Genomic DNA, 26,391 nt, shown 5'->3' on the forward strand with positions numbered 1-26,391 from the left:
AAATCCAGGAACCTGCATTTGAAATTAAGTGAGTGGTTTATGCCAGCAAATTTAAAATGTCACTAATGAGAGGAGGGGGAAAAAAATCGTAATTCCTGTCTCTTCTGTCACACCAAGCCTCTGCACATCCTCCTTCACTGAATCCACGAACCTCCTATCTGGCAGCTTAATCTTCAACATATTTTCTCCATTATATTCACTATCCGTCCTCTGCACATGTCCAAACGATCTCAGCCTAATCTCTCTAGCATTATCTGCAAAACCTTTTAACCATAGCTGTTCCTCTGATATACTCATTTCTAATTTCCCAACAAAAATGTGAACATTTTCAGCTCTGTTACCTCCCATCTTTTTGTCAGTGTCACCTTCTCCTAACCATAAATCATAGAATGTGTCATTAATGTATTAAGTGTAGTATACTTCACTACCTGTGCTCCTTGAAGCTTCACATGTATTCTGTCTTGCTTCTACTAACTTTGATTTTCTTCTCTCCAGAGCATACCTCCACTCTTAACTCTCAAAATTAAAAAGGTCACTAATGAAAAGACAGTCTTAATTCCTGTCTGTCTTTCTGTTTAATAAGTGAAAACAGTTAATGTTCAGATGTGAGGATCGCTTCATAGTTTGCCTTTAAAAATATAAAGTTAGCAATCCCCAGCTATACAAGGAAGTAACAAAATTATTATGGCCACAATTCTAACTTAGTCAAATATTAATTAAAAAAAGAAAAGAAAAAAAGACGAGTGACAAATAATTTAAATGAGTGAACGATATTTTTAACGCTTTCTTACGTGAAATGTTATTCTGAAAACCCCCCACCGGAAGCGTAGCTAGTTTTGCGGTAATTTTATCACTTTTGCGGTAAAGTTGAGTGTGGCAGTCGGCATACAGAAGTAGCCCGGTGGGGGGGCAGAGCAGGCATCCAACAAGTTTCACACATCTTTTCTTTGAGCCAAGAAATACTTTGCTCCAAACCGCGCGGGCACAGGGACGCGGGAAAATATGGCTGGTCTTTCAGCCTGGTTTTGGAACGAGAGGTTCTGGCTCCCTCACAACGTAACCTGGGCGGATCTGGAGAACCCAGCTCCCGGGGTGGAGTATCCTAAAGCCGGACACTTGTTTACCGCCTTACCGCTAGCTTTGGGAATTTTCGTCGTAAGGATACTCTTTGAAAGGTTCGTATTTACCGCTCATGGCGTTATTTCTTCTTTAAAAGGGGGAGAGGGGGAATCTCCAAAAGTTAATTTTAACGGATGCTGTGCCCATCAGAAGGAAGATGTGTAAGCTAGCAGTGGGAGGACCACTCTCTTTAAATCACGGGTTCCCAACTTTTCTCACGCCAAACAGCCATTTCGTTATAGTCAGTGACTCAGCCTCCAAACTGCTGTCTCAACTGCATTTTTATTTTGTAGTTTCTTGTCCTTTTTCACTTCAAATTTAAGGTTAAACATGATCAAAGAAGGCTAACACGGTGGGGAGTTTACTAATGGTGATTTTGCCGGAACACTCCCTTGTGAAAAATAACATCTCAGGTGAAGCTTGTTTAGTAATCAGAGTGTGCGTTTTTAGTTGTCTTGTGGGGGTAAAGAAGAATATGTAGCTATCGCACTGCTAGTCCGCTACTTCATATCAAACCGGCACATCCTCTCGTCACATAGTATATGATTAGGAGCCATCCGTAAAACGGTTGGGTTGTGCTTTTGTTCATTCTGCATAATTGAAGAAGGGACACGCAGTGTTTCGTACCTTTGGATAGTAGCCAGCTGCAGGCCCTGCCACACAACTAAATGTCTTGAAGGCATTTGACTCTGTCACTGCACAACAATGAGTTTCATTATTTGTTTTTATAGTTGAGATATTCTTGTCTTGAGATATCTGATCTTCTTCCTCAAGTGCAGGTTTACTGCTTTAATTGTGATTTATTTATTGTTTTTTAAAAGATAGCATGTGGCATTTCCATGGCAGGTGTTGGCTGTTACAGGTGGGGCATAAATGTACCGACCTCTTTAGAAGATCTCAGTTGCTTAATTTCAACCGTTTCTGTGTGATTTAGCCTGTCTGTCTGGAAAATGAGCGATAGAGGGGATGTTGAAGATTAAATTTGAAAAACTCTTTCCAGACCTTGTAAAGAAAATGAATCAGTCACTGGTTTCCCACCTGAGTTGCCGCCACAATGGCTGACAGACCTGAGTGATAACAGGAAACCCACAGAGTCAGTTTTGAGCTGTGCTACGGACTGACCTGATAGGGCGGTTTCACAAATGTCAACTTGTTGTTTGATTGAAAGTTTTGATGAAGGGTTTGTTTAGAAGTCGATGTGTTGGGAAAGGTTTTGTCTGCTTATCAGTTTTTCAAGCTTGACAAACCAGTCGTGGAGGTGTGCGTAGTGCATTGCTTCAGTGAAATGGCATGAAGCTGAGCTCAGATAAAGCCCTAAATTCATGTTTTAGAAACTCATTAGCTAGGATTATTTAACACTTGTGTTATTTCATTTCTTCATTTAAAAAAATAAAAATCCTGTTTCTCTCAATGTAGAAGATGTAGGATGTCAGCTTGTGGAGAAATATCACAGGTGTGATCTAGTACTTTGATATTTCTGAGGAAGTAATGAACAAAGAAACTGTACAGTTATCTGGTCGGTGTGGGATAACATGTTTCTGGCAGCGCTTCTCCTACTTTCACTGTGCAGGGAGAAGAGGATAAAGCTCACAGTGCTTGTACACAGTATATGGAACAGCTGTTTGGCCTCGGTGTTGCATATGTATGTGAACATGTATGACTGCTTGTTTGTCCTTTTTCTGCTCTAATCCTAGAGGTTACTTTCGAGTGCTCCCTTATTTCCCAGGGGGTCACCACAGCAGATGGATCTGCATGTTTGATTTGGCACAGATTTTTGTGCCAGATGCCCTTCCTGACACAACCCTCCCATTTATCTGGGCTTGGGACCAGTGGTGTACTAGCATGTGACCCCCTGAGGCTGGATTGGTGTCTCCTCCCAGTCAGAAACTGGGCAACTTTCATGTCTGAGGCACATGTGCTAACCTCTATAATTAACCTATTTTATGTAAAACATTACTTGTATATAGATGCTTTGTTAAAAAAAAAAGGTTTATGGAACAAAAAAGTTGTTCAAATATGCTGGAGTTTTAACCTCTTTGGACAACAGAAATTTGCCACAAAGTTTTTTTTTGTTTTTTTTTCATAGTGTATGTAGGTCTGCTCAATTATGATAAAAGCAATAATCACAATTACTTTGGAAAGACATTAATCGTTCAACATGATTGTTCTGTTATTTTACACAAAAGTAATCTTTTCATCCCAATTATGTTATAATTCGAAGTAAAATTTGTAATTGAATTGCAAAAGTCAAATTAAACACCCCGGCTTAAATATATGTGCAGTTTTTGGTTTTGCACCAATAATGAACCACCTCAAAATATCAGGTGTTCACAGGAAGCGCTGAAAGCAGGCAATTGTTTCTGGATGTGTTTGTCCAGAACCTTGCACTACGTCATGCATCCCTAGTTTCTTTTGGTCAGCTGTTGCACATGCTGCTGCTTTTATTTGCTCAATAAATGAACAGTGCCAGTTCTTTTGTGACACAGAACCACAAGACAAGCGTTGTATATTAAAGGATAATGCGCAAAATAAAAAAAAAATCCTTAAATAATCTTAAAAGATTGAACAAAAAACTTTAATTGTATCATTCTGTAAGTTTTATTCAGATGATTGTCTTTAGGTAATTTAAAGGACCCGTATTTCTCAAGAAATTTCCACAAGGTTAAGAGTTCATCCATGTGTTTTTACAGCAGGCCTAAGCCCCGGGAAGATTAAGCAAATCTGTCCCCTGACATCAAAAGCATGACGGTCTGAAATTCCCTCTGAACATCGCCTTTGCAAAAATGAACACCAGCGTCCAGGCTCTGGGGCTGCTTCGCCCTGATATGTGTAGGCAAAAACTTTGAATAGTCAATGTGTATCAATGCTACACAATATTATGCAAGTTCCTGTAACTCAAACCAGTACTGCTACCCCTAGCAGAGAGATTATTTTAAGGGTAAAACTTTCTCTTGAAAAACTTAAACCTTGGTTCTTTGGGGGAAAATGCAGGTAGCGTCACAACAAACAACAAACAGATGCTGACGCCAAGAACTACACCTCTGCTGGTGCACATGACATATAGAAACACACAGGAAAGAAGGGAATCTTCTTAACAGGACAGCCAGGACAGACGGACGATTATAATATGAGCTATTTCTGTTAGTATTAGGTAAGTACTATTGCTACTCAGGGGTGAGTTTACACTTTACACTTCGAGGGACATCTCGAAACAAAGTGTTCAACTTTGGCTGGTTAAATTTTGACGTAGTCAAGTGCCTGTAAATAAGGAGCAATCAGATATTGGAGGTGGTGAAGGGGAGCTGCTGAGCTGTTCGATAAGAAGCACATGGCACTGAGCCACCTGTCTCAGGTGCCAAAGCTGCTACTCAGGCCCTCTCTGATGAGAAGGTGTCCTCCGACAGCCTCGTGCAAGGTGATGTTATCAGAGAGCATTTACTGCATGACTGTCTCATTCATTTATTAATCAGAAGGGAAAAAAAGCACATCACAGCTTTAGTTCCTACTCTGCTAAAGGAAATAAAGCTTGTCGCATGCACAGCACTGCACTCACACATGGTTCACACACAGGTTCAGTACACTTATGTCACTGTTGGAGAGTAGGCTCAATTTTTCTTATCATTTCAAGGAGTTACTCAGCCTAATCCAACCAAAAAAACGACACGCCAGTAGGCTTACGTTATGATTGTTATTTCAGCATGCGCTGGATAGCTCAAAATACTAATAAACCCAATCACCTTAGCTGTTGTTGCCATGCAAAAGAGGGAAATAATAGGTGGAAGTCTTAGCAAATTTAGCTCTGTGTAGGTGGATCTTAGAACAAAGCATGGTGCCATAGTTAATTTCAGATCTCAGAATTTAAAACTGATCTAACTTAAGCTACAAATTGTGTTTTGTTTTTTCTTTTAACACTTTATAGATTAGCATCAGAAACCCCTCAGGATCTGTGGTAATAAACCTCGTTCTTGTTCCAGCATGTATAAGTCCTACTGTTTTATCAGACAATATTATTTGATAACATCCTCTAACGATTAGATAACGTATCAAAATCTTACATTTCACCTTCTACTGTTACTGTCTTCAAAGCATATGCCTTTGTCCTCGAAAAGCTAGGTTCACTCATGACATTATTTGCAGGATTTGTCTTTTGCCTCCAGGCAGTGCCTCACTCTGACTAACCCAGTAACAGCCCCCCCACCCCCGTTCTGGACCAGTTCATTCTTGTTCGATCGTAATCATCGTTTTGCCACTGGAGCTTATTTTCTAGATGTGAGCAGGCAGGCAGTTTTGCGTGTGCAAGCCATTGTAGGCCATGTCATGAGTTGTTAACAGTGTCAAAACTACAACCTGAGATGTATATAGGATAATAATTAGCCAAACCTGGTTTCCTAATCTGCTGCGGTACCTTTGGTCTGTGTCCTCATAAACTCTGTTATTCTATATTCTCTGTTCGTCTCCTTGTTGAGAGTTCAATGTCCTGACTACATAATCTAACCTTGTCTCTTCCCAAAGTCATGCTTCCATGTTAAGTCATTTGTGTTTCAAAACACATGCTGTAAAATCAATTCAAATGAAGGCCACAATTGCGTCGAATACTCTGCTATAATTAGCCTGTGCTTCAGCCTCCGCTCTGGCACTGGAAGGTTTACCAGCGTCAAGGTGGTACGTAGATCAGTGCTCTTCCCTTCACAGCTGTTCAGTACAGAGACCACACCAAGCCTGTCTCCTGGTAACAGGCCTTGTGTTGGTTAGGTCGTCAGTTTCTGAGAAGAAACAGGCATGTTTTGACATTTAACATAAATAGGTTAGCTTACACATGTTGCTGCTTTCCTCTCCCACTGCCGTTGTCTGACGACCAGCTCTGCAGGCTCAGACTTGAATGAATATTTGTTAATTCATGCTTTCCTTTATCATAAATTTAAGGACCAGTTGCGCCCAGAACAACCTTGTGGTTGTTGCTTGTGTCTGTGACACGTCAACTCGCGTTTTGAGTGTGCAGCCATTTAATAGAGATTGCAAGAGAGCTAATGTAGGCACTTAACTCTGGCGTCAGTTAAGAGCTGCACACTTTGTCGCATTCAGCACTGTGCAACCTCTGAGCTTTTATTTGATCAAAATGCCAAACACTGATCCTTGCATGTTGCCTTTACTTGTAAAGTGTTTTATGCTCACGGTGCACTGTAAAACATGGACTGCCTTGAGTAATGTTTAACAACATCGTGCCACATGGAACTCCTCTATCAAACTTCTCTGCAGAAGTAGGTGTACTTTGGATTTAGTTTTTTTCTTTTGCACCAGTATGTTACAGTCATCATGCCACTCCAGTTCACTCTCAGTATTATGTTCAGTTTGTGAAGCGAAACTCAAACATTTAAACCACCTATTTTTATTTTTATTATAGAGCCACATGTGGCTCTAAAATATGTCTTTATTTTCTTTGAACTTTATGAAGAGGGGTTAAATACACTGTCTACTTTGTATGATGTTGTATAAGTTATATAACCAAGCTACCTTGAAACGGCATACTTGTCATTGCTCTTGTGATTTTTAGCACAAGGAGAACAAAGTACTGAGAGGTAATTGTCTTTCTTACGGGGAAGGAGACAAAAAAACAGGGAGGACTAGAAGCTTGAGTGGTTTCATGTTAGACAAAAGACATTGATTTTTAGATTTGTGAGAACTTTTTCTTCTCTCTTTTGCGTTACTCATAAAGCAACACAAAGGCACTCAGGCTATTTTGTGATGAATTGCAGTTTCCCACCACTCTGTACACCACCAGCACAATAGAAGTTTAAACATGTAGAGGATTTTACTGCAATTCAGTCTGGTTTGCTATTGCTAAACTTGGACTTACAAAACCTATTTGTATACCAGAGATTTATGTTTTAATCTTAATGGATCTATATTATCAAACCTAAACCTTCTTGCATACTGGATAGAGTAAAGATAAGACCTGAGTGCATATCGAATTATAAAGCATTATAAATCCTGGATCTTAATTGGTCAAATGGGCAGGAGGTTAGGGTAACCCTAACCCCATATTGATGTATGCATGCATGAAAGTCTGTACACCTCTGCAACATAACGATCAACAGTGATATACAGCAGCATAAACTCAGTTATTTTTATTTACATAAATAACAAATGATATTGCAAGTGTCTGATTATATTTCCCTAGCATGCCACTATCCTGCTCTACATTTTTGTTCTTAGACTCTCTTGAGGTAGCTTTGCATGATTAAAAGTTCAAAATAATCCCTATATATCTTACTCTTGATCTTAGAGCAGTTCCTCAGGTTATCCTGTCTGAAACAAAACATGTTAACTTTCTTGCCTCCCTTTAAAGCAGTTACTCTAAAACTTTTTCTGGCGACCTCACAAGTTTATTAATTTAAAAACGTTACATTTTGTTAAATAAAAGCAGGCAAACTCACATTTTCTTTAGGAAAAAAACAGTCATTCAGACCCACCTAAACCACATCTTTAAGCCAGCTGTTTTCTGATTGGCAGCCACCCATAAACGCAACAGTTCTGTGAGATGATCTAAGATGCCCTCTCACTGACATCATAAAGACCCAGCAGTAGAAGAAAACTTTCTAAGTGACAGCTTTTAGAGCTTTTGGCTTTGCACATATGCTGACCTCTTTATTTGAAATTTTGGCCATGTTTAATATGTCCATCTATTTGAAATATTTGACAGACAATGAGAAAAAGTAATAGATCCCATTTTTAAAATATTTTCTAAAAGAAGGAAATTGGCTTAAATTTGTCAAGTTTACCTGTTTCTGAGCCCCATTCACTCAGTTTCATTTTTATTTATAAATTTTTTTAATTTTTTTTTTATTTTTAAAGACAAGAATGTCAATCTCATTGATAGGGTAACAGAATCATTGCCAAAGTAACAGTGGGAGGACACAGTCGTGTCCAGAACTTCTGGAGCTAATATTAAATACTACTGCATCATGTGCGATTGCTTCCCCAGTGACCATCTCCCCAGAAAATGGGATGCTCTGGAAAATCAGTGCATGTGACTCGTGTTTAAGCTTTTATTCATGTTTCTCATTTGCTCCATGTGCACAGTTTATAGGGTTAGTAATACAATATCTTCCTGGAAAAAAAATACCAGAGTCTTGTGAAATAAATCTAGAGTATTAAAGTTATACCAAAACAAATATTTAAACTTTCTTTTATCGCTTACTGACTACATTTTTTCCAAACCTCCTTCAATACTCTAAGTTTACTCGAAGGAAAGTTCAGCAGTTTACCTCAAACCGCAGTATCTTAAAGTTGTGTTTGTGGGACATGATATTTCAGACTTTGTGACACTGTGATGATTTACAGAATACCACTGGCATGAACTGTATCTTGTGTTTTTGTGCAGCTACACTAGGGCACCGGCTGTAGTCGTTAATTGTCTCCTTAACAACAGGCTGAAGTGACTCACAGCTCTCGTACAATAAATACATGAATATGCTTATGTACATAGAGATTTGAATCTGAAGCTTCCTTACATAAGCTTGTAACATCACTACGTGTAGGCCAGAAGAAGCAGCTTAGGAAATGACTGTGGCAACACACTCACTGCTACATTGTCTTCAGTGGAATGTTTTTTGCTTCCTTTTTTCTGTATTACAGAAGAAAATCCATGTTTGCAAATCACAGGATTGTTCTGGTGTAATTTGTAGCAGTCTAGATTTAAGCTCGTCAGTAATACAGTTTAAACACATAGTTTAAGGCCATTGTTTCTGCTGCACAATCTGGACAAGTATCAGAATTTGACCTTTGCGGCTACTAGACTGTGCAGCTGTTGATTTAAAGTTGCACTAGGTGAGTGTAGCACTGTCCACCTGCCATACCACATACTGTGTGACAAGTCAGAACAATGGAAGTGCAGTAAGCACAGCTCTCACTACAGAGAGGAGGAGCAGGATAAGAAAGTAATGCAGGATGTTTCCTGTGGGGAAAGCACCGAATCATGCGCAGCGTGGTTGAGAGATGAATGATTGGTCTCCCACATAGACGGTATTTAAAAAAAAAAAAAAAAAAAAGGGACGTAGCTTCAGGATCTGAAAAATAAAGTGAGGACCACAGGGGTGATGCAGGCCACTGCAAAAAGTCTTCCATTCCTATAGAAGGCTGTGGGGAAAAAGGACTTCTCACCTCTGGAAACACTTTTGTGATGAGTTTGTAGTTTCAGTCACTGGCCACCCCTCCACCAAGATGGCAACAGTTAAAATATTCAGGTTATAAAAGTCCAAACTCATTTACTGTTTACAACTTGAGCCAAGATGATTAAAAAAGAGAGCGTTCAGACATCAAGGTCTCTCTAACAGAAGTAAAACTCAGGGTTTTGTAGCGTAACTTGTGGAATGATTATCAATTGCCTACAGGTGCCTTTGTTTCCGGCTTGCTGAGGTGCTCACCGCACTCATATCACTCTCTGTCACTCCTCGTTTGCTATCACCGGACCTGTCTTTAGCCCATCTGCACCCACAAAATTCCCACAGTAGAACAGGCCGCTGGGGGCCTGGTTACACTTGCAGGATGAGCATGTCTGCACAAATGATAAAACCTGTAGGTTGATACCAATATACTACCATAGGTAGGTATCACCTTACAGCATGTATCTGTCACGCTCTAATGGATAATCTGCATATTACAGCCTGCACAGAACAGTAATCAGCCAGCATAAAAAAACAAGTGGCCTGTGAAATTGTTTGTGATTACAGGCAGTAATACATTTAAACCTGCTCTCAGCATATGACACTGTGAACTGTTTGCCTTGCCTGTTGAGCCACAGCATGTCTTTAGCATTTAGACAGACATTTGTGGTTTCTTTCCTCGCTAAAAGTGCCAGTTGAGTCATAATGCAGAACAGATCTGCAGGCAGGGATCACACAGGCTCAGAATGCCCATCCCAGAGTCTGCGTGGGCTAAATAGAGAATTTGTTTGTAAATTATTTTTGAATATATTCAAACCTACCGTGGACCTGAAGCTGTATGTGGGGAAAACAAGCTGACCCAAATAAATCGATGCCTGACTGCTGTGCATTGTATGTTTGCCAAACTTGCTGTCTACAACAAAGACACTCTAGACTGAAACTCTTACTTGAAAAAGAAAATGTACAAATTTCACAGATTACATACTGTGTTTCTCCGTATTAAACCACGAAGAAAGATGCTGCCTGACAAAGGATTGAGAGATACTTAAAAATCCTGCCAGAATTGGCCATGTATGTCTCATCTGAAATAGCTTGTGTGCATGCCTTAGCAACAGAAAGTGACTTTCCATCTCTCATCGCTGTCACAGATTTATTGCCGGTCCCTGTGCCCGAAGTCTCCACATTCATCAGGGTGCTGGAAGAAGAGCTCAGCCCAATGCAGTGCTGGAAAAAGTGTTTACATCCATCACAAAGGTTTGCATGACTTATTTCACTCTATTAAACATTTTGGTGCACAAGCATCAGTGCTCTTTGATATTATGCCTGAGTTCATTCATGTTATCTGTCAAATCAAGACGAACACGGCACTTGTGTTAATATTAAAAGTGCCTCGAGACACAAAATCCACTGAATTAAGATTTAACTCAAAGGCTGACATAATACAGTCATGTTTGCCTGGTTTTATGGCATTTCTGTGTGGTGGGGTGTGTTAAAGACTTCAGAAAAATCCTCTTTTCTCGCATGTGATTGCTACTGGTATTCTGCCCAAAGAAACTGCTGACATAAACATCAGCTTTTACTCAGTTTATTCATTTAGTGTTGATTCATTAAAAGCTCTGTTTAGACTGTGCTTATGTTAGAATTTTATTCTTATTCTTACATATTTTTTTTTTTTTGTCATCACTAATTGGTTATTTTCACCCAAATAAATGAAAATAAGAAAAGGTCGTAGTTTTGATATAAGTAAGTGCTTATGCGAAAAGAAAGAATGTTTGCACTCGAGATTGGAACTTAAAAGGTCTTATAGTAAGCACATACGATTTAGTAGGTACGCTGAGAAGTAACTCTGATCTATATCACTTTTATTTCTTTGTAACCTTATTGCTGTGGCCCTTACACAATAGTCGCAGTTTCTCTTGTAACCTGTTGGAAAAATTAATTGCCCAATCCTGGAATTAAAGAAACGGTTGCTGTTGTAACTATTTCATGCGTAGTTGGAAAACATGTTAAAATGATCAGCTTTTTTTTTTTCTATACCATATGTTCGCAAATTATGTGCTATCATGATGTAAATTCCAATAGTGACAATTTTATTGTACACTCAACAAAGCCAATACAATACCTGTCTGTCATCAGATGCAGTTAAGCGGAAATATTTCTCCAGCATTTTTGTTTCCCTTTCTGTAAATAACACCACAGGCAGACAGTGCAGAACTGTCGATCGGTGCAGTTAAACTCCACCTGATCATATAGCAACTTTTCCCTACTAGGTCTTACAACTTCTGACAACTTTTTAAATATCTAATAACTTTATATGATCTCAGTTTGATAAGAAGTCTCAAAATTTTAACCTCAAATTGTTGTTTATTAACAAAGCAATAATACACAGGCTGGATTTCTAAAATAACCAAGCATATTTTATTTCCCTCGGGTTTCCAGTTTATTTATTTTGTCTTTGTTCTCATGACAGAATCCAGACTCTCGCCATCTGGATGGCCTGTCCAAGCAGCTGGACTGGGAGGTGCGAAAGGTCCAGCGTTGGTTCAGACACCGCAGGAACCAAGACAAACCCAGTACACACACTAAGTTCTGCGAGAGCATGTAGGTTAACTCCTATTGTGCTCACCTTTAACCTCTCTGCAGGCTCAAGTAAACTGTGGATTTGTTTTTGTGTTGATGACGTGTGATGGTGTGCGTATGTCCCAGTAGTTTATTTGTTTGTTTGTTTGTTTGTTTTTTAAATTTAGTTATTTGATAAGATCTTTTTATTTGCCTGGTCCTTCAAGGTCTTTTTCTTGTTTTGACTTGGATTAAATTAACATTTAGATTCAGGATCAGTTTACGCTGGAGTAGGAGTAGAGACCATGCACTCTAATTCTCAGCATTATTTTACACTTGTTGTTCTGTGGTTTTTGGTTAAAATGGTCAATTTCTTCTCCTACTTCTAGGTGGAGATTTACATTTTATTTGTGTATATTTACATATGGGTTCCAGTTTCTGTGGCAGGTGAGCGCACCCACAAACGAAACTTTGATACTGTGACAACAGTTTTGTTACCAATGTTATTTGATATTTGTTAGAAGTCGGTGTATTTAATGGTATTGGCAATGTTTGGTTAAATAATGTGCTTTTGTCTTTACTTATTTTTAGTCCCCTTGGATGTGGGATACACGGCATTGTTGGTACGGTTACCCCTACCAGGTATGTTGTATCTCTAATAATTCCTTAAAGTCCATTAAACAAGCAGTGTTAACCATAACAGTCATTCCCAAATTGAAGCAACCAAATGAAGAATAAACTATTGATTTCTTGGTGATTGGACTGTACTCAGTGTTCTGTGAAAAGCTGTACTAAATAAACTGATGCACAGAAAGCCATGTGCAGATAAGTAGCTAATGTTGACTTTTTTTTTCCCCTGTCCGACTGTCACTGCAGAAGCATTATCAGTATCTGTTTGTTCTTACTTCACTTCCTGATCTTCGGTACACAATAATGTGTCATAAAAACCAGCCTGACTACTATTTATAGCTCACAGACATTGCTTTCCTGTTGATAGCCCTATATTATGCTGAGATTAAAGCTAATAGTAATTCAGTTCAATTCAGTTTTATTTATACAGCACCAAATCACAACAACAGTCGCCTCAAGGCACTTTATATTGTAAGGTAGACCCTACAATAATACATACAGAGAATAACAATCATATGATCCCCTATGAGCAAGCACTTTGGCAACAGTGGGAAGGAAAAACTCCCTTTTAACAGGAAGGATGCTATACTATAATCTTCTGTTCTTGTTGGCTGGCCTGATTTTTAAAAAATTCTGAAATATTTTAAATGTACTGAATGAACCTCACAAGTTTTACAGGCACTGATGTGTTGATTGTCATTTAAGAAAAGTGAAGGACATTTGTCATACACTTTTTATCATATCATATGTGCATCAGGCTTTTATTGAACAACATCAAATACAAGAAATTGAATGCGTGACACTTTTTTTATGCTTTACTTCTCAGGTACTTTTATCACACATGTTTGTAACAGAATTTATCAGTCACCACCAAATTTATTTTAATAAACTAAATCTAGCATTGAATTGTAGTTTTTAATATGAGAAGAATTTTTAGTTAACTCTCATAAAAATAACCGAAACACTGTTGTAAAGTTACTATGATAAAATAAAAAATGTGCAGAAAATGTGGTTTAAGTTTGTTATCGCAACCTGTCTAATCAGGCAAATCTGCATTGAGATATTGACTTTGAGTCAGATCCCATCAAAAGTGCTTTGATTAAATTGAGTTACCTTTTTCTGAACTTCCAAGTAATGCTCCCCTAACAGACAGCCTTCATGAAGCAGTAAGTAAAACGATTAATAATGAAGCTGAACAAGTTAAAAGAATAAATAAGTGGAATATGTAAGCTCAAAACAAGAAAGATAAGAAATAATGACAAAATACAAAAATTTTGGTTTGCACTATGACTGGCAGGAAGCGGTTCACTGGAAAGCACAGCCTCATGCAATATTGCAACATTATGACATCATTCTGATTCACTAGGCAAAGATCACGTTGTGCACTGCGATGTTTTGCAACACTCCAACAAGTGGTGACAGCGTGTCGGTCTCTAGGAGAGTTTTAAAACCGGCACTTTAAAATAAGTGAAAGTCATTCAAACCTTCCTCCTGCTTTCTCTCTCTCTCTCTCTTCCCTTAGGCCATGACTCCAGGTCTTTATCACTACTATGTGACAGAACTGGCCTTCTACTGGTCGCTCATGTTCTCCCAGTTTACCGACATTAAAAGGAAGGTGAGGGGAACACTGATCACGTGTTTGCTAGATCAAATCGCAACAGATACTCCACAGCTGCAACTTTCCGTTAAACATTGGTCAATAAGTCTTTTGTTCCTTATTTGGCAGAGAAAATGAGAATGGGTGTGTATGTGATGCAGGGTTTTTCACATCTATGCACATAACATTAAACCTTAATTTTGACTTTGATTTATTAACCGAAAAACCAAAACAAAAAACAATATAACACATGTGACTGTAAGTCACATGTGTTATATTGTTTTGGGAGGGGGAAGGGTGAAGCCGATGCTGCTCAGTCTGGATTCCTCGCATTTTCAGCACCAGGGCGCCCACTGTCATGTGATTGCAGGCTATAGCGGGCCTAAGTCTGTTAGAAGGATAGAAGTTCCACAGAAACGCAGCGTATGAGAGGTTGTTTGTTACAGCTGTTGGCGCTTTCCTTTAATGTCTTAATTTTTTTTTTTCTTTCTATGCAACAAATGCCTGGCAAGTGTTTTAATTAAGCAGCTTCCAAATTTCCTAACCTGTTAATTTAATTAACCATATTTGCTTCTACTCAGGTGATTGCTTCACCGCCAGATTTTTTTCATCCTTCGCTCTATTTTTGCTTTGTGTAAGAAAAATATTGTGTGAATATTTACATTAAAGGATTTTCCAAACAGGTAAAAGGGACTTTACAGATTAAAGGTTTTAGGGCCTGTCAGAACAATCTGCGATAACAGTTTAATGTCCCACAGGCAGGAGATGTTAGCACTGTATGCTAATGGTATCTGACACACAAATGCTAACTGAGGTTTAACAGACTATCGGTGCATCTGTCTCTCAACCCCTGCAGTCTGCTGCTAAAGCCCAGACGACCTGACTGTCAGATGCATGTTTTCTGCTTTAGCATTAGTCGCGATGCCTCTTTTCAACTGAGATCTGGCTGCACTGTACTGCATACCATCACCGGATCTAAAAGCGGCGTCACGTTGCTTCAGCAGGACCTGGACCTCTTTAGTCATCCAGGGTTTCTGGTTGGAATACACCCGGAGACGTTTGTCCACAGTGACACTGTTGACACAGAAGTTAATATATGAGAGCACTGATGTTGTGTGCTCTTCAAGGTCCTGATGTTCGAACACGCTCCAGTCCGTGTTTTCAAAACAGTCCTGCAGCTGATGTGATGCACCTTCTGGCCAGGTTTTCACAGTTTTTGTGACTGGGGGGGCTCTTCTCCTAATGGGAGTGTATGCAGGGATCAACAGCATGGACATGTGGTAGTAACGTCTTGTTGTAATAGTCTCTAACCTGCAAGTATCTAAAGAAGTCATGCTTTGCCAGTCCGTATGTATCTGAGATGGTTTCATAGCTTTGGAATCCCCCATTTGTTGCTAGTGAACAAAAAGAAGTAATTCCTCTCAGAGACCACTGTTTAAAGGTCCCATCCAGCCTGGCAGGCACAAACTCCGGGTCATAAGCTATCCAATTCAAGGTCCTAGCCTGTTTTTCTATTTGTAGTTTCCCCACTACCCTGAACCATAGTTTCAGGGTGAACCGGGTCAAATGGTTCAAATCTTTATAAAATTTTTCAGCTTGGTTCTTATTTCCTAAAAGTGACTGTAGTGGGAAGTCTAATTGTGTAATTTCCATATTTTTCCATTTAGCTTCATAGTTTGGGGAGCACCAGTTTACCAGGGGCTTCAGTTGTGTGGCGTAGTAGTAATCTTGTAAGCACGGCAAAGCTCTCCCTCCCTTCTCTTTTTTTTAGTTGCAGCGTTTTGTACTGGACCCTCGGTCGTCTGCCGTTCCAGATGAACCGTGAGATCCATCCGTCCCACTCGTCAAATTGTTTTTGGGGTATCTCCAGGGGTAGTGACTGGAAGAGATAGAGGATTCGAGGCAGAACGTTCATTTTAATTATTTCTATTCTATTACTCATATCCAATGGGAGGAGAGACCACCGAGTTAGGTCAGATTTGATCTCTTTGTTGAGACATGTCTTTCGTTAGGTTTACTCCCAAGTATTTTATTGTGGTAGAGTCCCATTTGAAGCTGAATTTCTTTACAGTTTCCGGTCGAGGTGTATAATTGAACGTAAGGGATTGAGTTTTTTGAATATTTCGTTTATAGCCAGAGTAGTGATTGTAGGCTTTTAGTAAGGTCATCAATTGGAACAAACTAGATTCAGGATTTGTAATAAAAAGAAGAACATCATCCGCGAACATACAAGTCTTGTGTTCTTCACCGCTGATCATTATTCCCCCATTAACTCTGTTTTCTTGCTTTTTTTCTTCATTTTTTGGAAAAAAACAAACCACAAAGCAACGCATTGAGACATGAAATACGCATTTCCATTTTATTTATGAAAAATGACAACTTTTAGCTGTTAATGTACAAAAACATCTCATTTGTCTCTTTTTAGTAGTCAAGCAGTACTAAGCAGTAATACTGGAAAAGAACATTTGGTATGGCATTTAGATTCTGCAGTACAGTCACCAAATCCAACTGACGCAAATGATACATATTCCAAAACTATCACCACCGAAGCACTTCAACCTTACAGTACCATCTAAATGCAAAACATGTTGCAGCAGCACAGAGACTTTGAAGCTCAAGGGAGAGCCTTTTTTAGATACCTGCAGATAAGAGAATATATCAGGAAATACGTACAGGGCTTTGAGAGTCTCAGCATTTCCGGTTTCGACAAGTGTCTCCATCTCCAACTCCATCACATCTGATCTTAAGTTCAATTCACAAACCAGAAACAAATCATATAAATAATATATATGTAGTGGCACACGTGGGTATCTGAAGTCATTTCCGGTGCTGTGCTTAAAAAAACGTGAGCTCCACCGTGAGAAAAACGCGTTATTTTCATCTGCATTTCAAAGAGCTGAACAGCTGCGCTGAATGACAGAAATCACAAAGTATTTTAAAAATCCACACGGCTGAAAACTTTCACGTATAGCTCGCTTTAACGTGACCACTCTGCTAGCCGAGTGAAGCTACACGCACATTTACGTTCCCGTCGCTTACCCGCCATCACGGACAGCCTGGTGACAGCACAAACTATAACGGAAGGGTTTTAAAAGTATTCCGTGTCGGTGACAGCAGTGGACGTGCAGGCTCCACGTGATCTCTCCCCGCGTTTCACATCCACGCGGCTAGCGCCGGTGCGTTTGTGTGACGCTGTTGCTAGGCATTCTTTTTAGAAGTGGGCGGGGCTTATAGGCATACTTCAAAGCAACTAAATACTGTCACGTCACAGGACGCACATCATTACAAAGACCTCGAAAACCTATAAATAGGGGTGCTGCTACAGGTACTGTCATTCAGTTGAGTCCATGCATCGGAACCAGACACACGAAGTAAGAGAAAACACTAACACGAAAATGTATTCAGATGACATTAACGCAGCCACTGTGGGTACCCTCGTAGATGGCTTTTTTGATAACCTAAACATGTCGCAGGTGCGATCCATGCTGGCTGGTCGCCCAGATGACTGCACTGTCCAGCTAATGTCTCACATGGCTGCTCAGATGGTGCAGCTCTGCCCGGAGTCAGATCACGGAGCCAGAGAAGGCTTCATAAAAGAACTGATCCAGGTGTTGTTAGGGAGATTTGCACACTGTACGTGCACCCAGTCAGGCAGCCAGCAGGACAATCAGCAGGTCCCACAGACAGAACAACCAGAGAAAAATCTGGAGTCCTCGCTGTCTGTGGAACCTTCACAAATGGCAAACACAGAAGCCTCAGAGGCTGAAAAAGCAGCCGTGGCTTCTGAGGAGCAGAAACCCTCTGCGTCACCTCGAGGTGAAGCAGAGAGAAAAGGGCTCATAAGCGCGGTCCTTCAGGCTGTCCTTTCCCAGGCTGCAAAAAAATCCACAGCCTGCCCATCAGACTCCCTCCACCAGCGCCTTTTAGATCAAATCTGCTCTGAAATAAAAACAGCAGATTTGACTTTATCACCAAAGGCCCTACAAGATCTTGCAAAGGTCATTTTCAAAGACTTTTGCAAGGAAGCGCTCTCCAACCCAAAACACACCTTAACTCTATTGAAATTAGGAGAGCCAACAGTTGACAAACTTTTCATCTCCATCTTCAAGAAACACTTTGTAGTGTCCACACAGAAACTTGAGCCAGAGTCTTCTGAAATCAAAGCTCAGAAGCAGCTTTCAGTTGAAGTCTGTGTGGAAGAACTTGTCAGGCGTGCTTTCAAAAAGGCACGCGTTCTGTATACAGATGACACAGTTTCTGAAATTACAAACCGTTTGTTGAAGAAAATCTGGGCTGATGTCCACCATATCGATTTTCAGCCCTCCTCGAAGTCCTTCAGAACCTTACACAAGGTCATTTACAAATCTCTCCTTAAAGAGTATAAGGACCCCGAGTGTGTCACGATTCTCTTTAATCTCGACCATGAAGTAGGTGAGCAAAGAATCATCGAAACCTTTAAAGAACATCTGATGTCGGCAGCGGCGCCAGCAGGTCGCATCAGAAGGTTCTTCTCATTAATAGGTCGGAGGTTAGCCATCACCCGCAGAGAGTCGCGGGTGTTTCCCCTTTAAAAACAACAATTTGACATTGACTAGCTGGCATCAAAGTGACTCTTAAATTGGCTAACAACAAACAATTCAAACAAGCCAATTTATTTAACATCCAATCGAGTCATTTTAAACACCCCTGGACCGGTTGCGGCAGATGACCGTCCCTCACTGAGCCTGGTTCTGCCGGAAGTTTCTCCCCGTTAAAAGGGAGTTTTTCTTCCCCACTGTCGCCAAGTGCTTGCTCAGAGGGAATTGTCCGATTATTGGGGTCTTGTTTCTAGTCAGTAAATTACTGACTAGAACACTCTAAATTATTGAACAAAAATCAGAAAATCTAATAAAATTCTAAAAGAAAAATCACACTCTGATTTCTGCTTGTTTTCACTGTGTGTGTGTGTGTGTGTGTGTGTGTGTGTCTAAGTCTTGCTGATTGGATGCCACATTTCAGTTTAATTGAGTTTTAACTCTTTACTTGCAGCTGCTCCAGATACTACACTTTACTATATTTACCTTTGGCCTTCTGAGGCCCAGGCTGCAGGAAGTACTATTAACACTTTGTAGTCAATTGTGCACCTTTGACATTACATTGCAACATTTTTGTGGGTTTTCTTGTGTGTCTTCCACATTTCAAACCCCTCAGTTTTATTGTTCAGTCCCTACAACGACCACCACCACTTCTGTTGTGTTTGTTATTTCATTATCTTTTTGAAATATAATGAGATTTGATGTGATTCACAATTTAAAGTTTAATCAGTGACTGCAAGCTACCTGCTTTCTCAGGAAACAAAGCAGCCACAAACCGTCAGTATCACAGTTGGTATTAGGTTTCTTGTTAAAAGCTGTCTTTGGTCTGCACCAAACACATCTGCCGTCACTAATGCCAAACCTGATTACTCAGTTCAGGCGACATTATGCCAGCAGGCCTGGAATTTGCCAGTATGTTGACTGGGAAACTACGGTGGACATCAAAGCTTTTTTTTTTTCTCTCTCCGGCCTGGAAACTTCTATTTCAGTTTACAGACAAATACTTTGACACCAACCACTGCAAGAGTTACCTGCTGGTTCTATGATTGAAATGAAGTTTATCTTGGAGATTGCTTTTGGCATTAAATGATTTGTCGTTAAGTTGCATTTTTTTTTTCAGGACGGCTGCTTTTGGACAAACTGGCCTTTTCTGAAAGTAGAGTGATTTATGTTCTGTTAATTTGCCAGACATCCTGAAGCATTTTAGTTGTCAGCGCAGTGACATTTAGTTGTTTATTTGCTATTATTTTTCATAGGCGATCACAGCTTAATGTTATTCATGCCCTTCTTTTCCATCGTATATAAAATATGACTGAGGTTTTTGGGTTGCTTTTAGTGTTTATTTTGACTTTCTTCTCTCTAGATTTTTGTGTCTGTGGGAGAGGAAAACTTTAATATGGTCATCTCAGCCTGGCTAACCTGCTATGCAAAGAACAAGAAATATTTTGAGGCAATAATTGTGCAGAACTATTCTAGTACAGTTTAAGGGTAAAAATAGGGCGTTAGAAAGGGGCGTAATAGGTCCACATTCAATGGCTTGACTGTTTGCCCCTTTAGTGTTTACATTTGTTTACTATGTTTCTGATTCATGAGGACATTACATGCGGCATAATCATGTGTTTTGCCTTTGTTGCAAACATTTAAACTTATGGTACTTAGTCTGCTTACAGACATGAAATACAGCTTCAAATACTGACCTAATAAATGTATTGGCTGAAGTTCAAGGGTTGCCAGAGGGACTGTAGTTCAGCCAAAGTGTGGCATTACTGCAGGCACAAAATGAATTCAAAGGTAGTTGAGACAGTTCAGTATGGAAGTGGTAGGCACACAGATGCACATCACAGGAGGACAGTCATAGAGCATATACAGTGCTCTGTATAGTGCTCTGACTTTCCTATTTTCTTTACTTATTTTTTAGGACTTCCTGATCATGTTCATCCATCACCTCGCTACAGTCAGCCTGATCAGCTTTTCTTACGTCAACAACATGGCGCGAGTGGGGAGCCTCGTACTGTGCGTCCACGACGCCTCTGACTTCCTGCTAGAGGTCAGTTACTCACGCTGGTGTCAGTAAGCATTTTTTTTTCTTTGCTGTTTTGCATCCTGTACATGTTAATTCCCTGGAAGCTCTTCAAATCGCCACCTGCTGCTGGTTTGGTTTCACTGTCCTGGCAGAATTTAAAAGTTTTATTGTCATATACACAGTAAAATATATTTTCCTGTACAAAGAAATAATTCCTTTGCTGTCACAGTAGATGCCAAACAGAAAAAATGCACATATAAAATAGATGAATAGAATAAATCATTTAAAAGCAATATAAACAATTACAAGGAACTATACTAAGCAGACTAAAAAAATAAAATAAAAATAAAGATATGCAAAATATATACCAAAATACTCTGAGCTGAAATGGCTGTGTACATATTTATGTAATTTATAATGCAAACTGCAATATTTTAGATGAGCTGCGAGCTCCTGTCAATTGAAAGCACATATGACACGCAGCAGGAATTACGATGAAATGGTCAGGACACGTAGAAACTTATTATGGTAAAGGGAGTAAGATACAACTGCCATTGGTAATTGAGCAGCCTTGGTTTTTTCCCAAAGGATATTTATTTATTTATTCATTTATTTATTTATTTTTGCCTGTCCCGTTTGGCTCTTTTGCCATCAGAATTATTGTCTAAAGGCGAAGACAGATGCCCAACGGATTTAAGGATATTTATTGCTTACCAGACTTTTTGCTTATCGCCAGTTGGGTCTCTAAACAATGGAGATGAACTGGAACCAACTTCTGTTTTTGGTAACTTCTTCTTATCTGTGCTGTGATACAGAACAAAACGTATTATAATGCTTTATTTGTGCTCTTTGCTTTTGTGTGTGTGTTTCAACAGGCGGCCAAAATGACAAACTATGCCAAGTATCAGCGCTTGTGTGACTTCCTCTTCATCGTCTTTAGCGTGGCATTCTTTATCACACGGCTTGTTATATATCCAATATGGTAAGTACACCAGCAGTGTCAGAATGAATAGCTATAGGTGGTTATAGATTTTAGCTTTTTTCTTTTCATCTACCTGTTGTGCATTGGGAAGGTTATGTTAAACAGCTCTTAAATTTAAAAAACAAAGAAGAAGAAGAGCATAATCTGTTGTCACCTGATTGGCTGTGACATATCTAACAGCTGTCACTCAGAAACACGCAGCCTGCACTTAATCTGCAGTGCTTAAATGTATTGCTGCTGACCTAAGAATAAAGAAAAAAATGCCATGTGCTCCTGTTTAAATAAAATTATAATCTGAAACAGGTAGCAGCACTGTTCTAGATCAGATGAATCCTTTTTCAGGACGTCTTAAAGATTCACTGGCTTTACCTCTGGCCCAGAACACTGAGATCAGTGCTGGTGTTTACATTTAGGGACATGTTTGGATGCCTGCTATTCCTCGGCAGAGACCTGGATGTTGCAGCTCAACTTCCAGAAAGAGAGACAGTCCTACAGACAATAGGGAACCTATCACTGGCAAAAGTAACCTGAGCAGCTATATTCAGTGTCTTGGTGTGGATGAGTGATAAAGCTAGTGTTGCCGCTGCAGCTACCTGGGCTGAAATCTATACCTGTGCTGGGGAGGTGGGTCTGTTGACAACCTGTTGTCACTCAAGTGGATGTAAAGGAAGACATGACCTCACAGACCACTCAAGTGACATTACCGTAGATCTGTGTTACTCGCTTGCATCGCTGCCTTTGGCTTGCAGGTCGGGATTCCACTCTGTATGTTAAAGTAAGACTCGTTTAAAGAGTGCTGCTTAAGCTTATTTTCAGGTCTATTTCTGGGACTATAACATAGCCAGTCTTCACACATACGCCTGTTTATCTCCTTCTTCAAACAGGGTCCTGAACTCTACTATGTTTGAGAGCTGGGCCATAGTCGGGCCGTATCCGTCCTGGTGGCTCTTCAACGTTTTACTTCTGGTCCTCCAAGTGCTGCATATCATCTGGTCCTACCTCATAGCCCGTATAGCCATCAAAGCCATCCTGCGAGGCAAGGTGGGTCACAAGGAGAGTTCAGCTGTCAGGAACTGTTTATTTTGACTAAAGAAAATCTCCAATACAAGCTATTATAATGACAAGATTCACTCATTCACATTCATGGACACTTTATTGTGTACAATTTGTTAGTACCACCCTTTGCCTTCAGAACTGTCTTAATTCTTCATGGCACAGATTCAACAAGGTGCTGAAAACATTTCTCAGAGATTTTGGTTCATGATAGCATGTCAGTATTCCACAATGTTCCACCCCATCCAAAAGGTGCTCTACTGAATTGAGATCCTGGTGACTGTGAAGGTTGTTTGAGTGCAGTGAATTCAATTTTATATTCAAGAAACTGATTTCAGATTACTTAGGTTTTGGGATGCGGTGCGCTGTCCTGCTGGATCACATGATGCTACACTGTAGTCATAAAGAGATGGACATGGTGAGCAACAATACTCAGGTGGTCTGTTGCTTTAAATGCTCAGTTAGTAATAAGGAGTTCAAAGTGTCATTACACAAGCACCATTGTACCATTGATACAGAGCGGGATTGAATAATGCTTTGGTGGTGTGTTCAGGGATGCTCTTCTGGATACATTGGTTCTAACTAGTGGTTATGTGAGTTTTTGTACTCTGTCCATTCTCTTATGTCCTCTGACATCAACAGTGAAGTTTTGCCCACTCACTGGATATTTTCTCTTTCTGAATATTCACTGCAAACCCTATAGATTGTTATCTGGGTAAATCCAAGTAGATCGTCAGTTGCTGTAACAACAATGGCACGTTCAAAGTCATTTAAATCTTTTTTTTTTTTTTTTTAAATTCTAATGCTCAGTTTGAGCTTCAGCAGGTTGACTTGACCATGTGTACATGCTGCCATATGATTGGCTGATTAGGTGTTTGCCTTAACAAACAGTTAATGTATGTTTTATATCATGACTTCTGAATGTGTACTTTGCACTATTCCCTGACATTTTCATTTAATAAAAAGCAGGCCAGTCGATAATGAAAATCCTCAAATTGGGCTTTGAATGCAACACGTCAAACCCTTCCTGCACAAGAGGAACACAAAGTGTATTGTCACCTGGTAGAATGATTTTTGTAATGTGGTATGAACACCTGCTAGTTTCACTTCACTACAGTTGACACACCCTGGGCTGGAAGTTTATATTTTTATTACATTTGTGTTTGGTATGTTAGCACACCAAACAGAATGTTTGTCCAAGATGACACCACGGCTATTTTTGGTAACGCCTTTGCTGCCTCTTGTCTTTTTCCCCTCCATCCCTGACTGTGTCTCATTCTCTCTGCAGACGCAGTTTGCTTCCTCTCCCTCTGGAATGAGAGAGGGAGATCCTGTCTTTCTGTCTATCTTTGTCCAATGAGCCCTCCTCCGCTGCTCTCTTGCTTCTCTGCGTCTGCTCTGTCTGCTTGACAACTTCTCTGTGTTTGGCTGTAAGTTTCTGTTCACTCCCTCTGCCGTGATTTCTTTCACAAATCATCCGTCCTATTCGTTTGCATAAAGACTCATAGTAGCTGCAGTAGATTTTGATTAGACAGTCGTTGTACTGAATTTGAAGCCAGCAGTAAGAGGAGAGTAAATGATAAGTAATGTGGTAAAAGTGTTATGAATGTCAGGTATGTCCCACTGTTTCTCATTAGTGAGGACGGTGTCGAAATTGTCCCACAGCACCACCTTGTGGCAAATGTTGTGAGTATAATCCAGTTGTTACACTAACTGCAGTTTCCATTAATATGAAGCATCTTCTCGTAACGCTTTAATTTGTTGTTTATTACTCGCTGTGAGTCAAACTAAAGCGTGAAGCCACGTCCCTACGCCCGCTCACACCATTTGCACATTTATGTGAAAAGTTCCTTTAATTATTTCTTCTTTCAAACAAACTAACTGTAAGTGGAAGTGGGTAGTAAAGCCCTCCACCACCGTGTCTGCATTGATGCAAGTTCACTAACCTCATTTGTCAAAGGTGCAGCATCTTGTTTTGCGTCCAATATGGAGGAAACGTCAGAGTAATAACCAAGATGAGCTTTTGTGGAAGTGTTGTGCACTTGTTGGCCAACAAGACTTTGGACGTGTTTCTGAAAAAGTGCTTTGAAATACATGCATGTTTATTTTTTCTGTAAATGTTAATAAAAAGGAAGAGCTTTTTAGAAATATTGTAAATATATGAATGTAAGTGAAATAGAAGAGACACTTAGTAGTAATATAAATCATCTGAGATGTTGATTAGAAGTTCCTGTTTCCATCAGAAATGGGCGAAGACAAGTTTTCCGCTGTGTTTATGTCCTACCTGGTGTGAAAATGGGTTGCTTACGTCTGATGGTGATGTTTTAATATCAGACAACGATAACCCAGACAAACACAAAATGCACTTTTACGAATGATCATTTCATTCAAAAAATAGCTTTCATCCAAACCTACCTGACCCCAAGTGAAAAAGAAATAAAAATAACAAAGAGAAGAAAGCCAAAATTCACCCACAGCAATGTGAAACTCATTACCAATTATCACAAATGCTTGATTGGTTTTTCCGCTCTTCTGAGGAAGAACTACATTTATTAGGTTTACGGTGTGATTACTTTTTCACATATTGCCATGATGGCTTGGTTAGCATTATAATTTAAAAACTGCAGTGTCCTTGTTAATAAGATGCTAAAGCCATCACCTTCACAAATTACACAGAATGGCCTACTTTCAGTCTGCTGCGGTGTTGGTAATTAATTTTTTAACATTAATGTCATACTCTGCGTCTCCTAGGTGGGCAATGATGTCCGCAGCGACATAGAGAGCAGCTCTGAAGATGAGTCAGCCTCGCCAACACAAGGCTTCAAGACCTCCCCTCATCCCTGTAAGGGAGAAAATGGCACTAATGGCCACTGTGCTTCTGCCAAAGCCCGAGCTCAGAACCACAACAGCTGGTGACGCGGAGCCTGAAGCCCCCTGCCGTTCATCCCCTCGCAGTGTCTTAGAGAGCTTTGTCTTCTGACATTCCTCTGACGCGCAAAGTTCACTCCCACATTCTCTCTCACACACACACACACACACACACACACACACACACACACACACACACACACACACACACACACTACACTGACAGTGAGTGCACAGAGATTCATGTGTTGGTGAACTGATGATAGATAGACACTGGGTCGTGTGATGAGGCGACACGTAAAAGCTGCAATGAAGTCTGTTGAAGCGAGTGATTTGCATAGCCTTGTTTTTACAAATGTTGGGATTTATCCTGTGCTTGAAGATGTTCTTTGGATTCAAAGTTCTCTCCCAGTTTTATTGGTCAGATGAACTTGTTTGGTTATTTCTAAGGGTTAATTCACAACAGACAGCACAGGGCACAGGTGTGTCACTGCAGACGTAGCAACATTAATGTAATATTACAGCTCTTAAAAGCACGACACCGGCTGTGAGAGACAGTGTGGCTGAACATATCTGACCTTTGCAGTTCATTGTGAAACGACCCTTTACCGCAATGTTGTGAGAGATTTGTTTTATTGTTTGTTTTGTTTTTTTTTACTTCCAAGACCAAAACGTTGATGAAATTGTTGGATATCACTGCCTGTAAAGAATTCCAGATATGAGGATAATAATAAAGGTCTGCAACTCCTACTTTAGTACCTAAAAAATGTGTCTTTCCAAATATATTCTGTTAAGTGTTTCTGCTTGTCTCATCTTATTTGAAT

General features: G+C 39.9%; 2 protein-coding genes across 3 annotated transcripts; both read left to right on the top strand.

The window, feature by feature from the left end:
* The first annotated feature begins 797 nt into the window (after positions 1 to 797).
* On the top strand, positions 798 to 26,317 carry cers5 (ceramide synthase 5). Of its 2 annotated transcripts, XM_026166914.1 has the most exons (10): positions 799 to 1,175; positions 10,430 to 10,535; positions 11,752 to 11,882; positions 12,230 to 12,287; positions 12,432 to 12,482; positions 13,993 to 14,085; positions 20,560 to 20,688; positions 21,540 to 21,646; positions 22,531 to 22,687; positions 25,451 to 26,317. In XM_026166914.1, the coding sequence occupies exons 1-10, from the start codon at positions 1,003 to 1,005 to the stop codon at positions 25,613 to 25,615; spliced, it is 1,170 nt and encodes a 389-aa protein (XP_026022699.1). In that variant the 5' UTR covers positions 799 to 1,002; the 3' UTR covers positions 25,616 to 26,317. The 2 variants fall into 2 exon arrangements, with proteins under 2 accessions (XP_026022700.1, XP_026022699.1); XM_026166915.1 differs by lacking the exon at positions 13,993 to 14,085 and having other exon boundaries at positions 798 to 1,175.
* Positions 14,306 to 18,979, top strand: LOC113021984 (uncharacterized). Its single transcript, XM_026166916.1, has 2 exons — positions 14,306 to 17,438; positions 17,541 to 18,979. Exons 1-2 carry the CDS (start codon positions 17,415 to 17,417, stop codon positions 18,636 to 18,638), a joined length of 1,122 nt encoding a protein of 373 aa, XP_026022701.1. The 5' UTR covers positions 14,306 to 17,414; the 3' UTR covers positions 18,639 to 18,979.
* Positions 26,318 to 26,391: the final 74 nt, after the last annotated feature.

Source organism: Astatotilapia calliptera, chromosome 5 (assembly GCF_900246225.1).
Source record: "Astatotilapia calliptera chromosome 5, fAstCal1.2, whole genome shotgun sequence".
Taxonomy (NCBI): domain Eukaryota; kingdom Metazoa; phylum Chordata; class Actinopteri; order Cichliformes; family Cichlidae; genus Astatotilapia; species Astatotilapia calliptera.

What these genes read in the sequence shown, in the direction of transcription:
- cers5 (XM_026166914.1), top strand. Translation starts at nt 1,003, where the DNA reads ATGGCTGGTCTTTCAGCCTGGTTTTGGAACGAGAGGTTCTGGCTCCCT. An exon ending in ACTAAGTTCTGCGAGAGCAT is followed by an intron (nt 11,883 to 12,229) that starts GTAGGTTAACTC and finishes TCCTACTTCTAG; the next exon opens with GTGGAGATTTACATTTTATT. An exon ending in CCTCTGACTTCCTGCTAGAG is followed by an intron (nt 20,689 to 21,539) that starts GTCAGTTACTCA and finishes GTGTTTCAACAG; the next exon opens with GCGGCCAAAATGACAAACTA.
- LOC113021984 (XM_026166916.1), top strand. Translation starts at nt 17,415, where the DNA reads ATGCATCGGAACCAGACACACGAA. An exon ending in ATCGGAACCAGACACACGAA is followed by an intron (nt 17,439 to 17,540) that starts GTAAGAGAAAAC and finishes AACATGTCGCAG; the next exon opens with GTGCGATCCATGCTGGCTGG.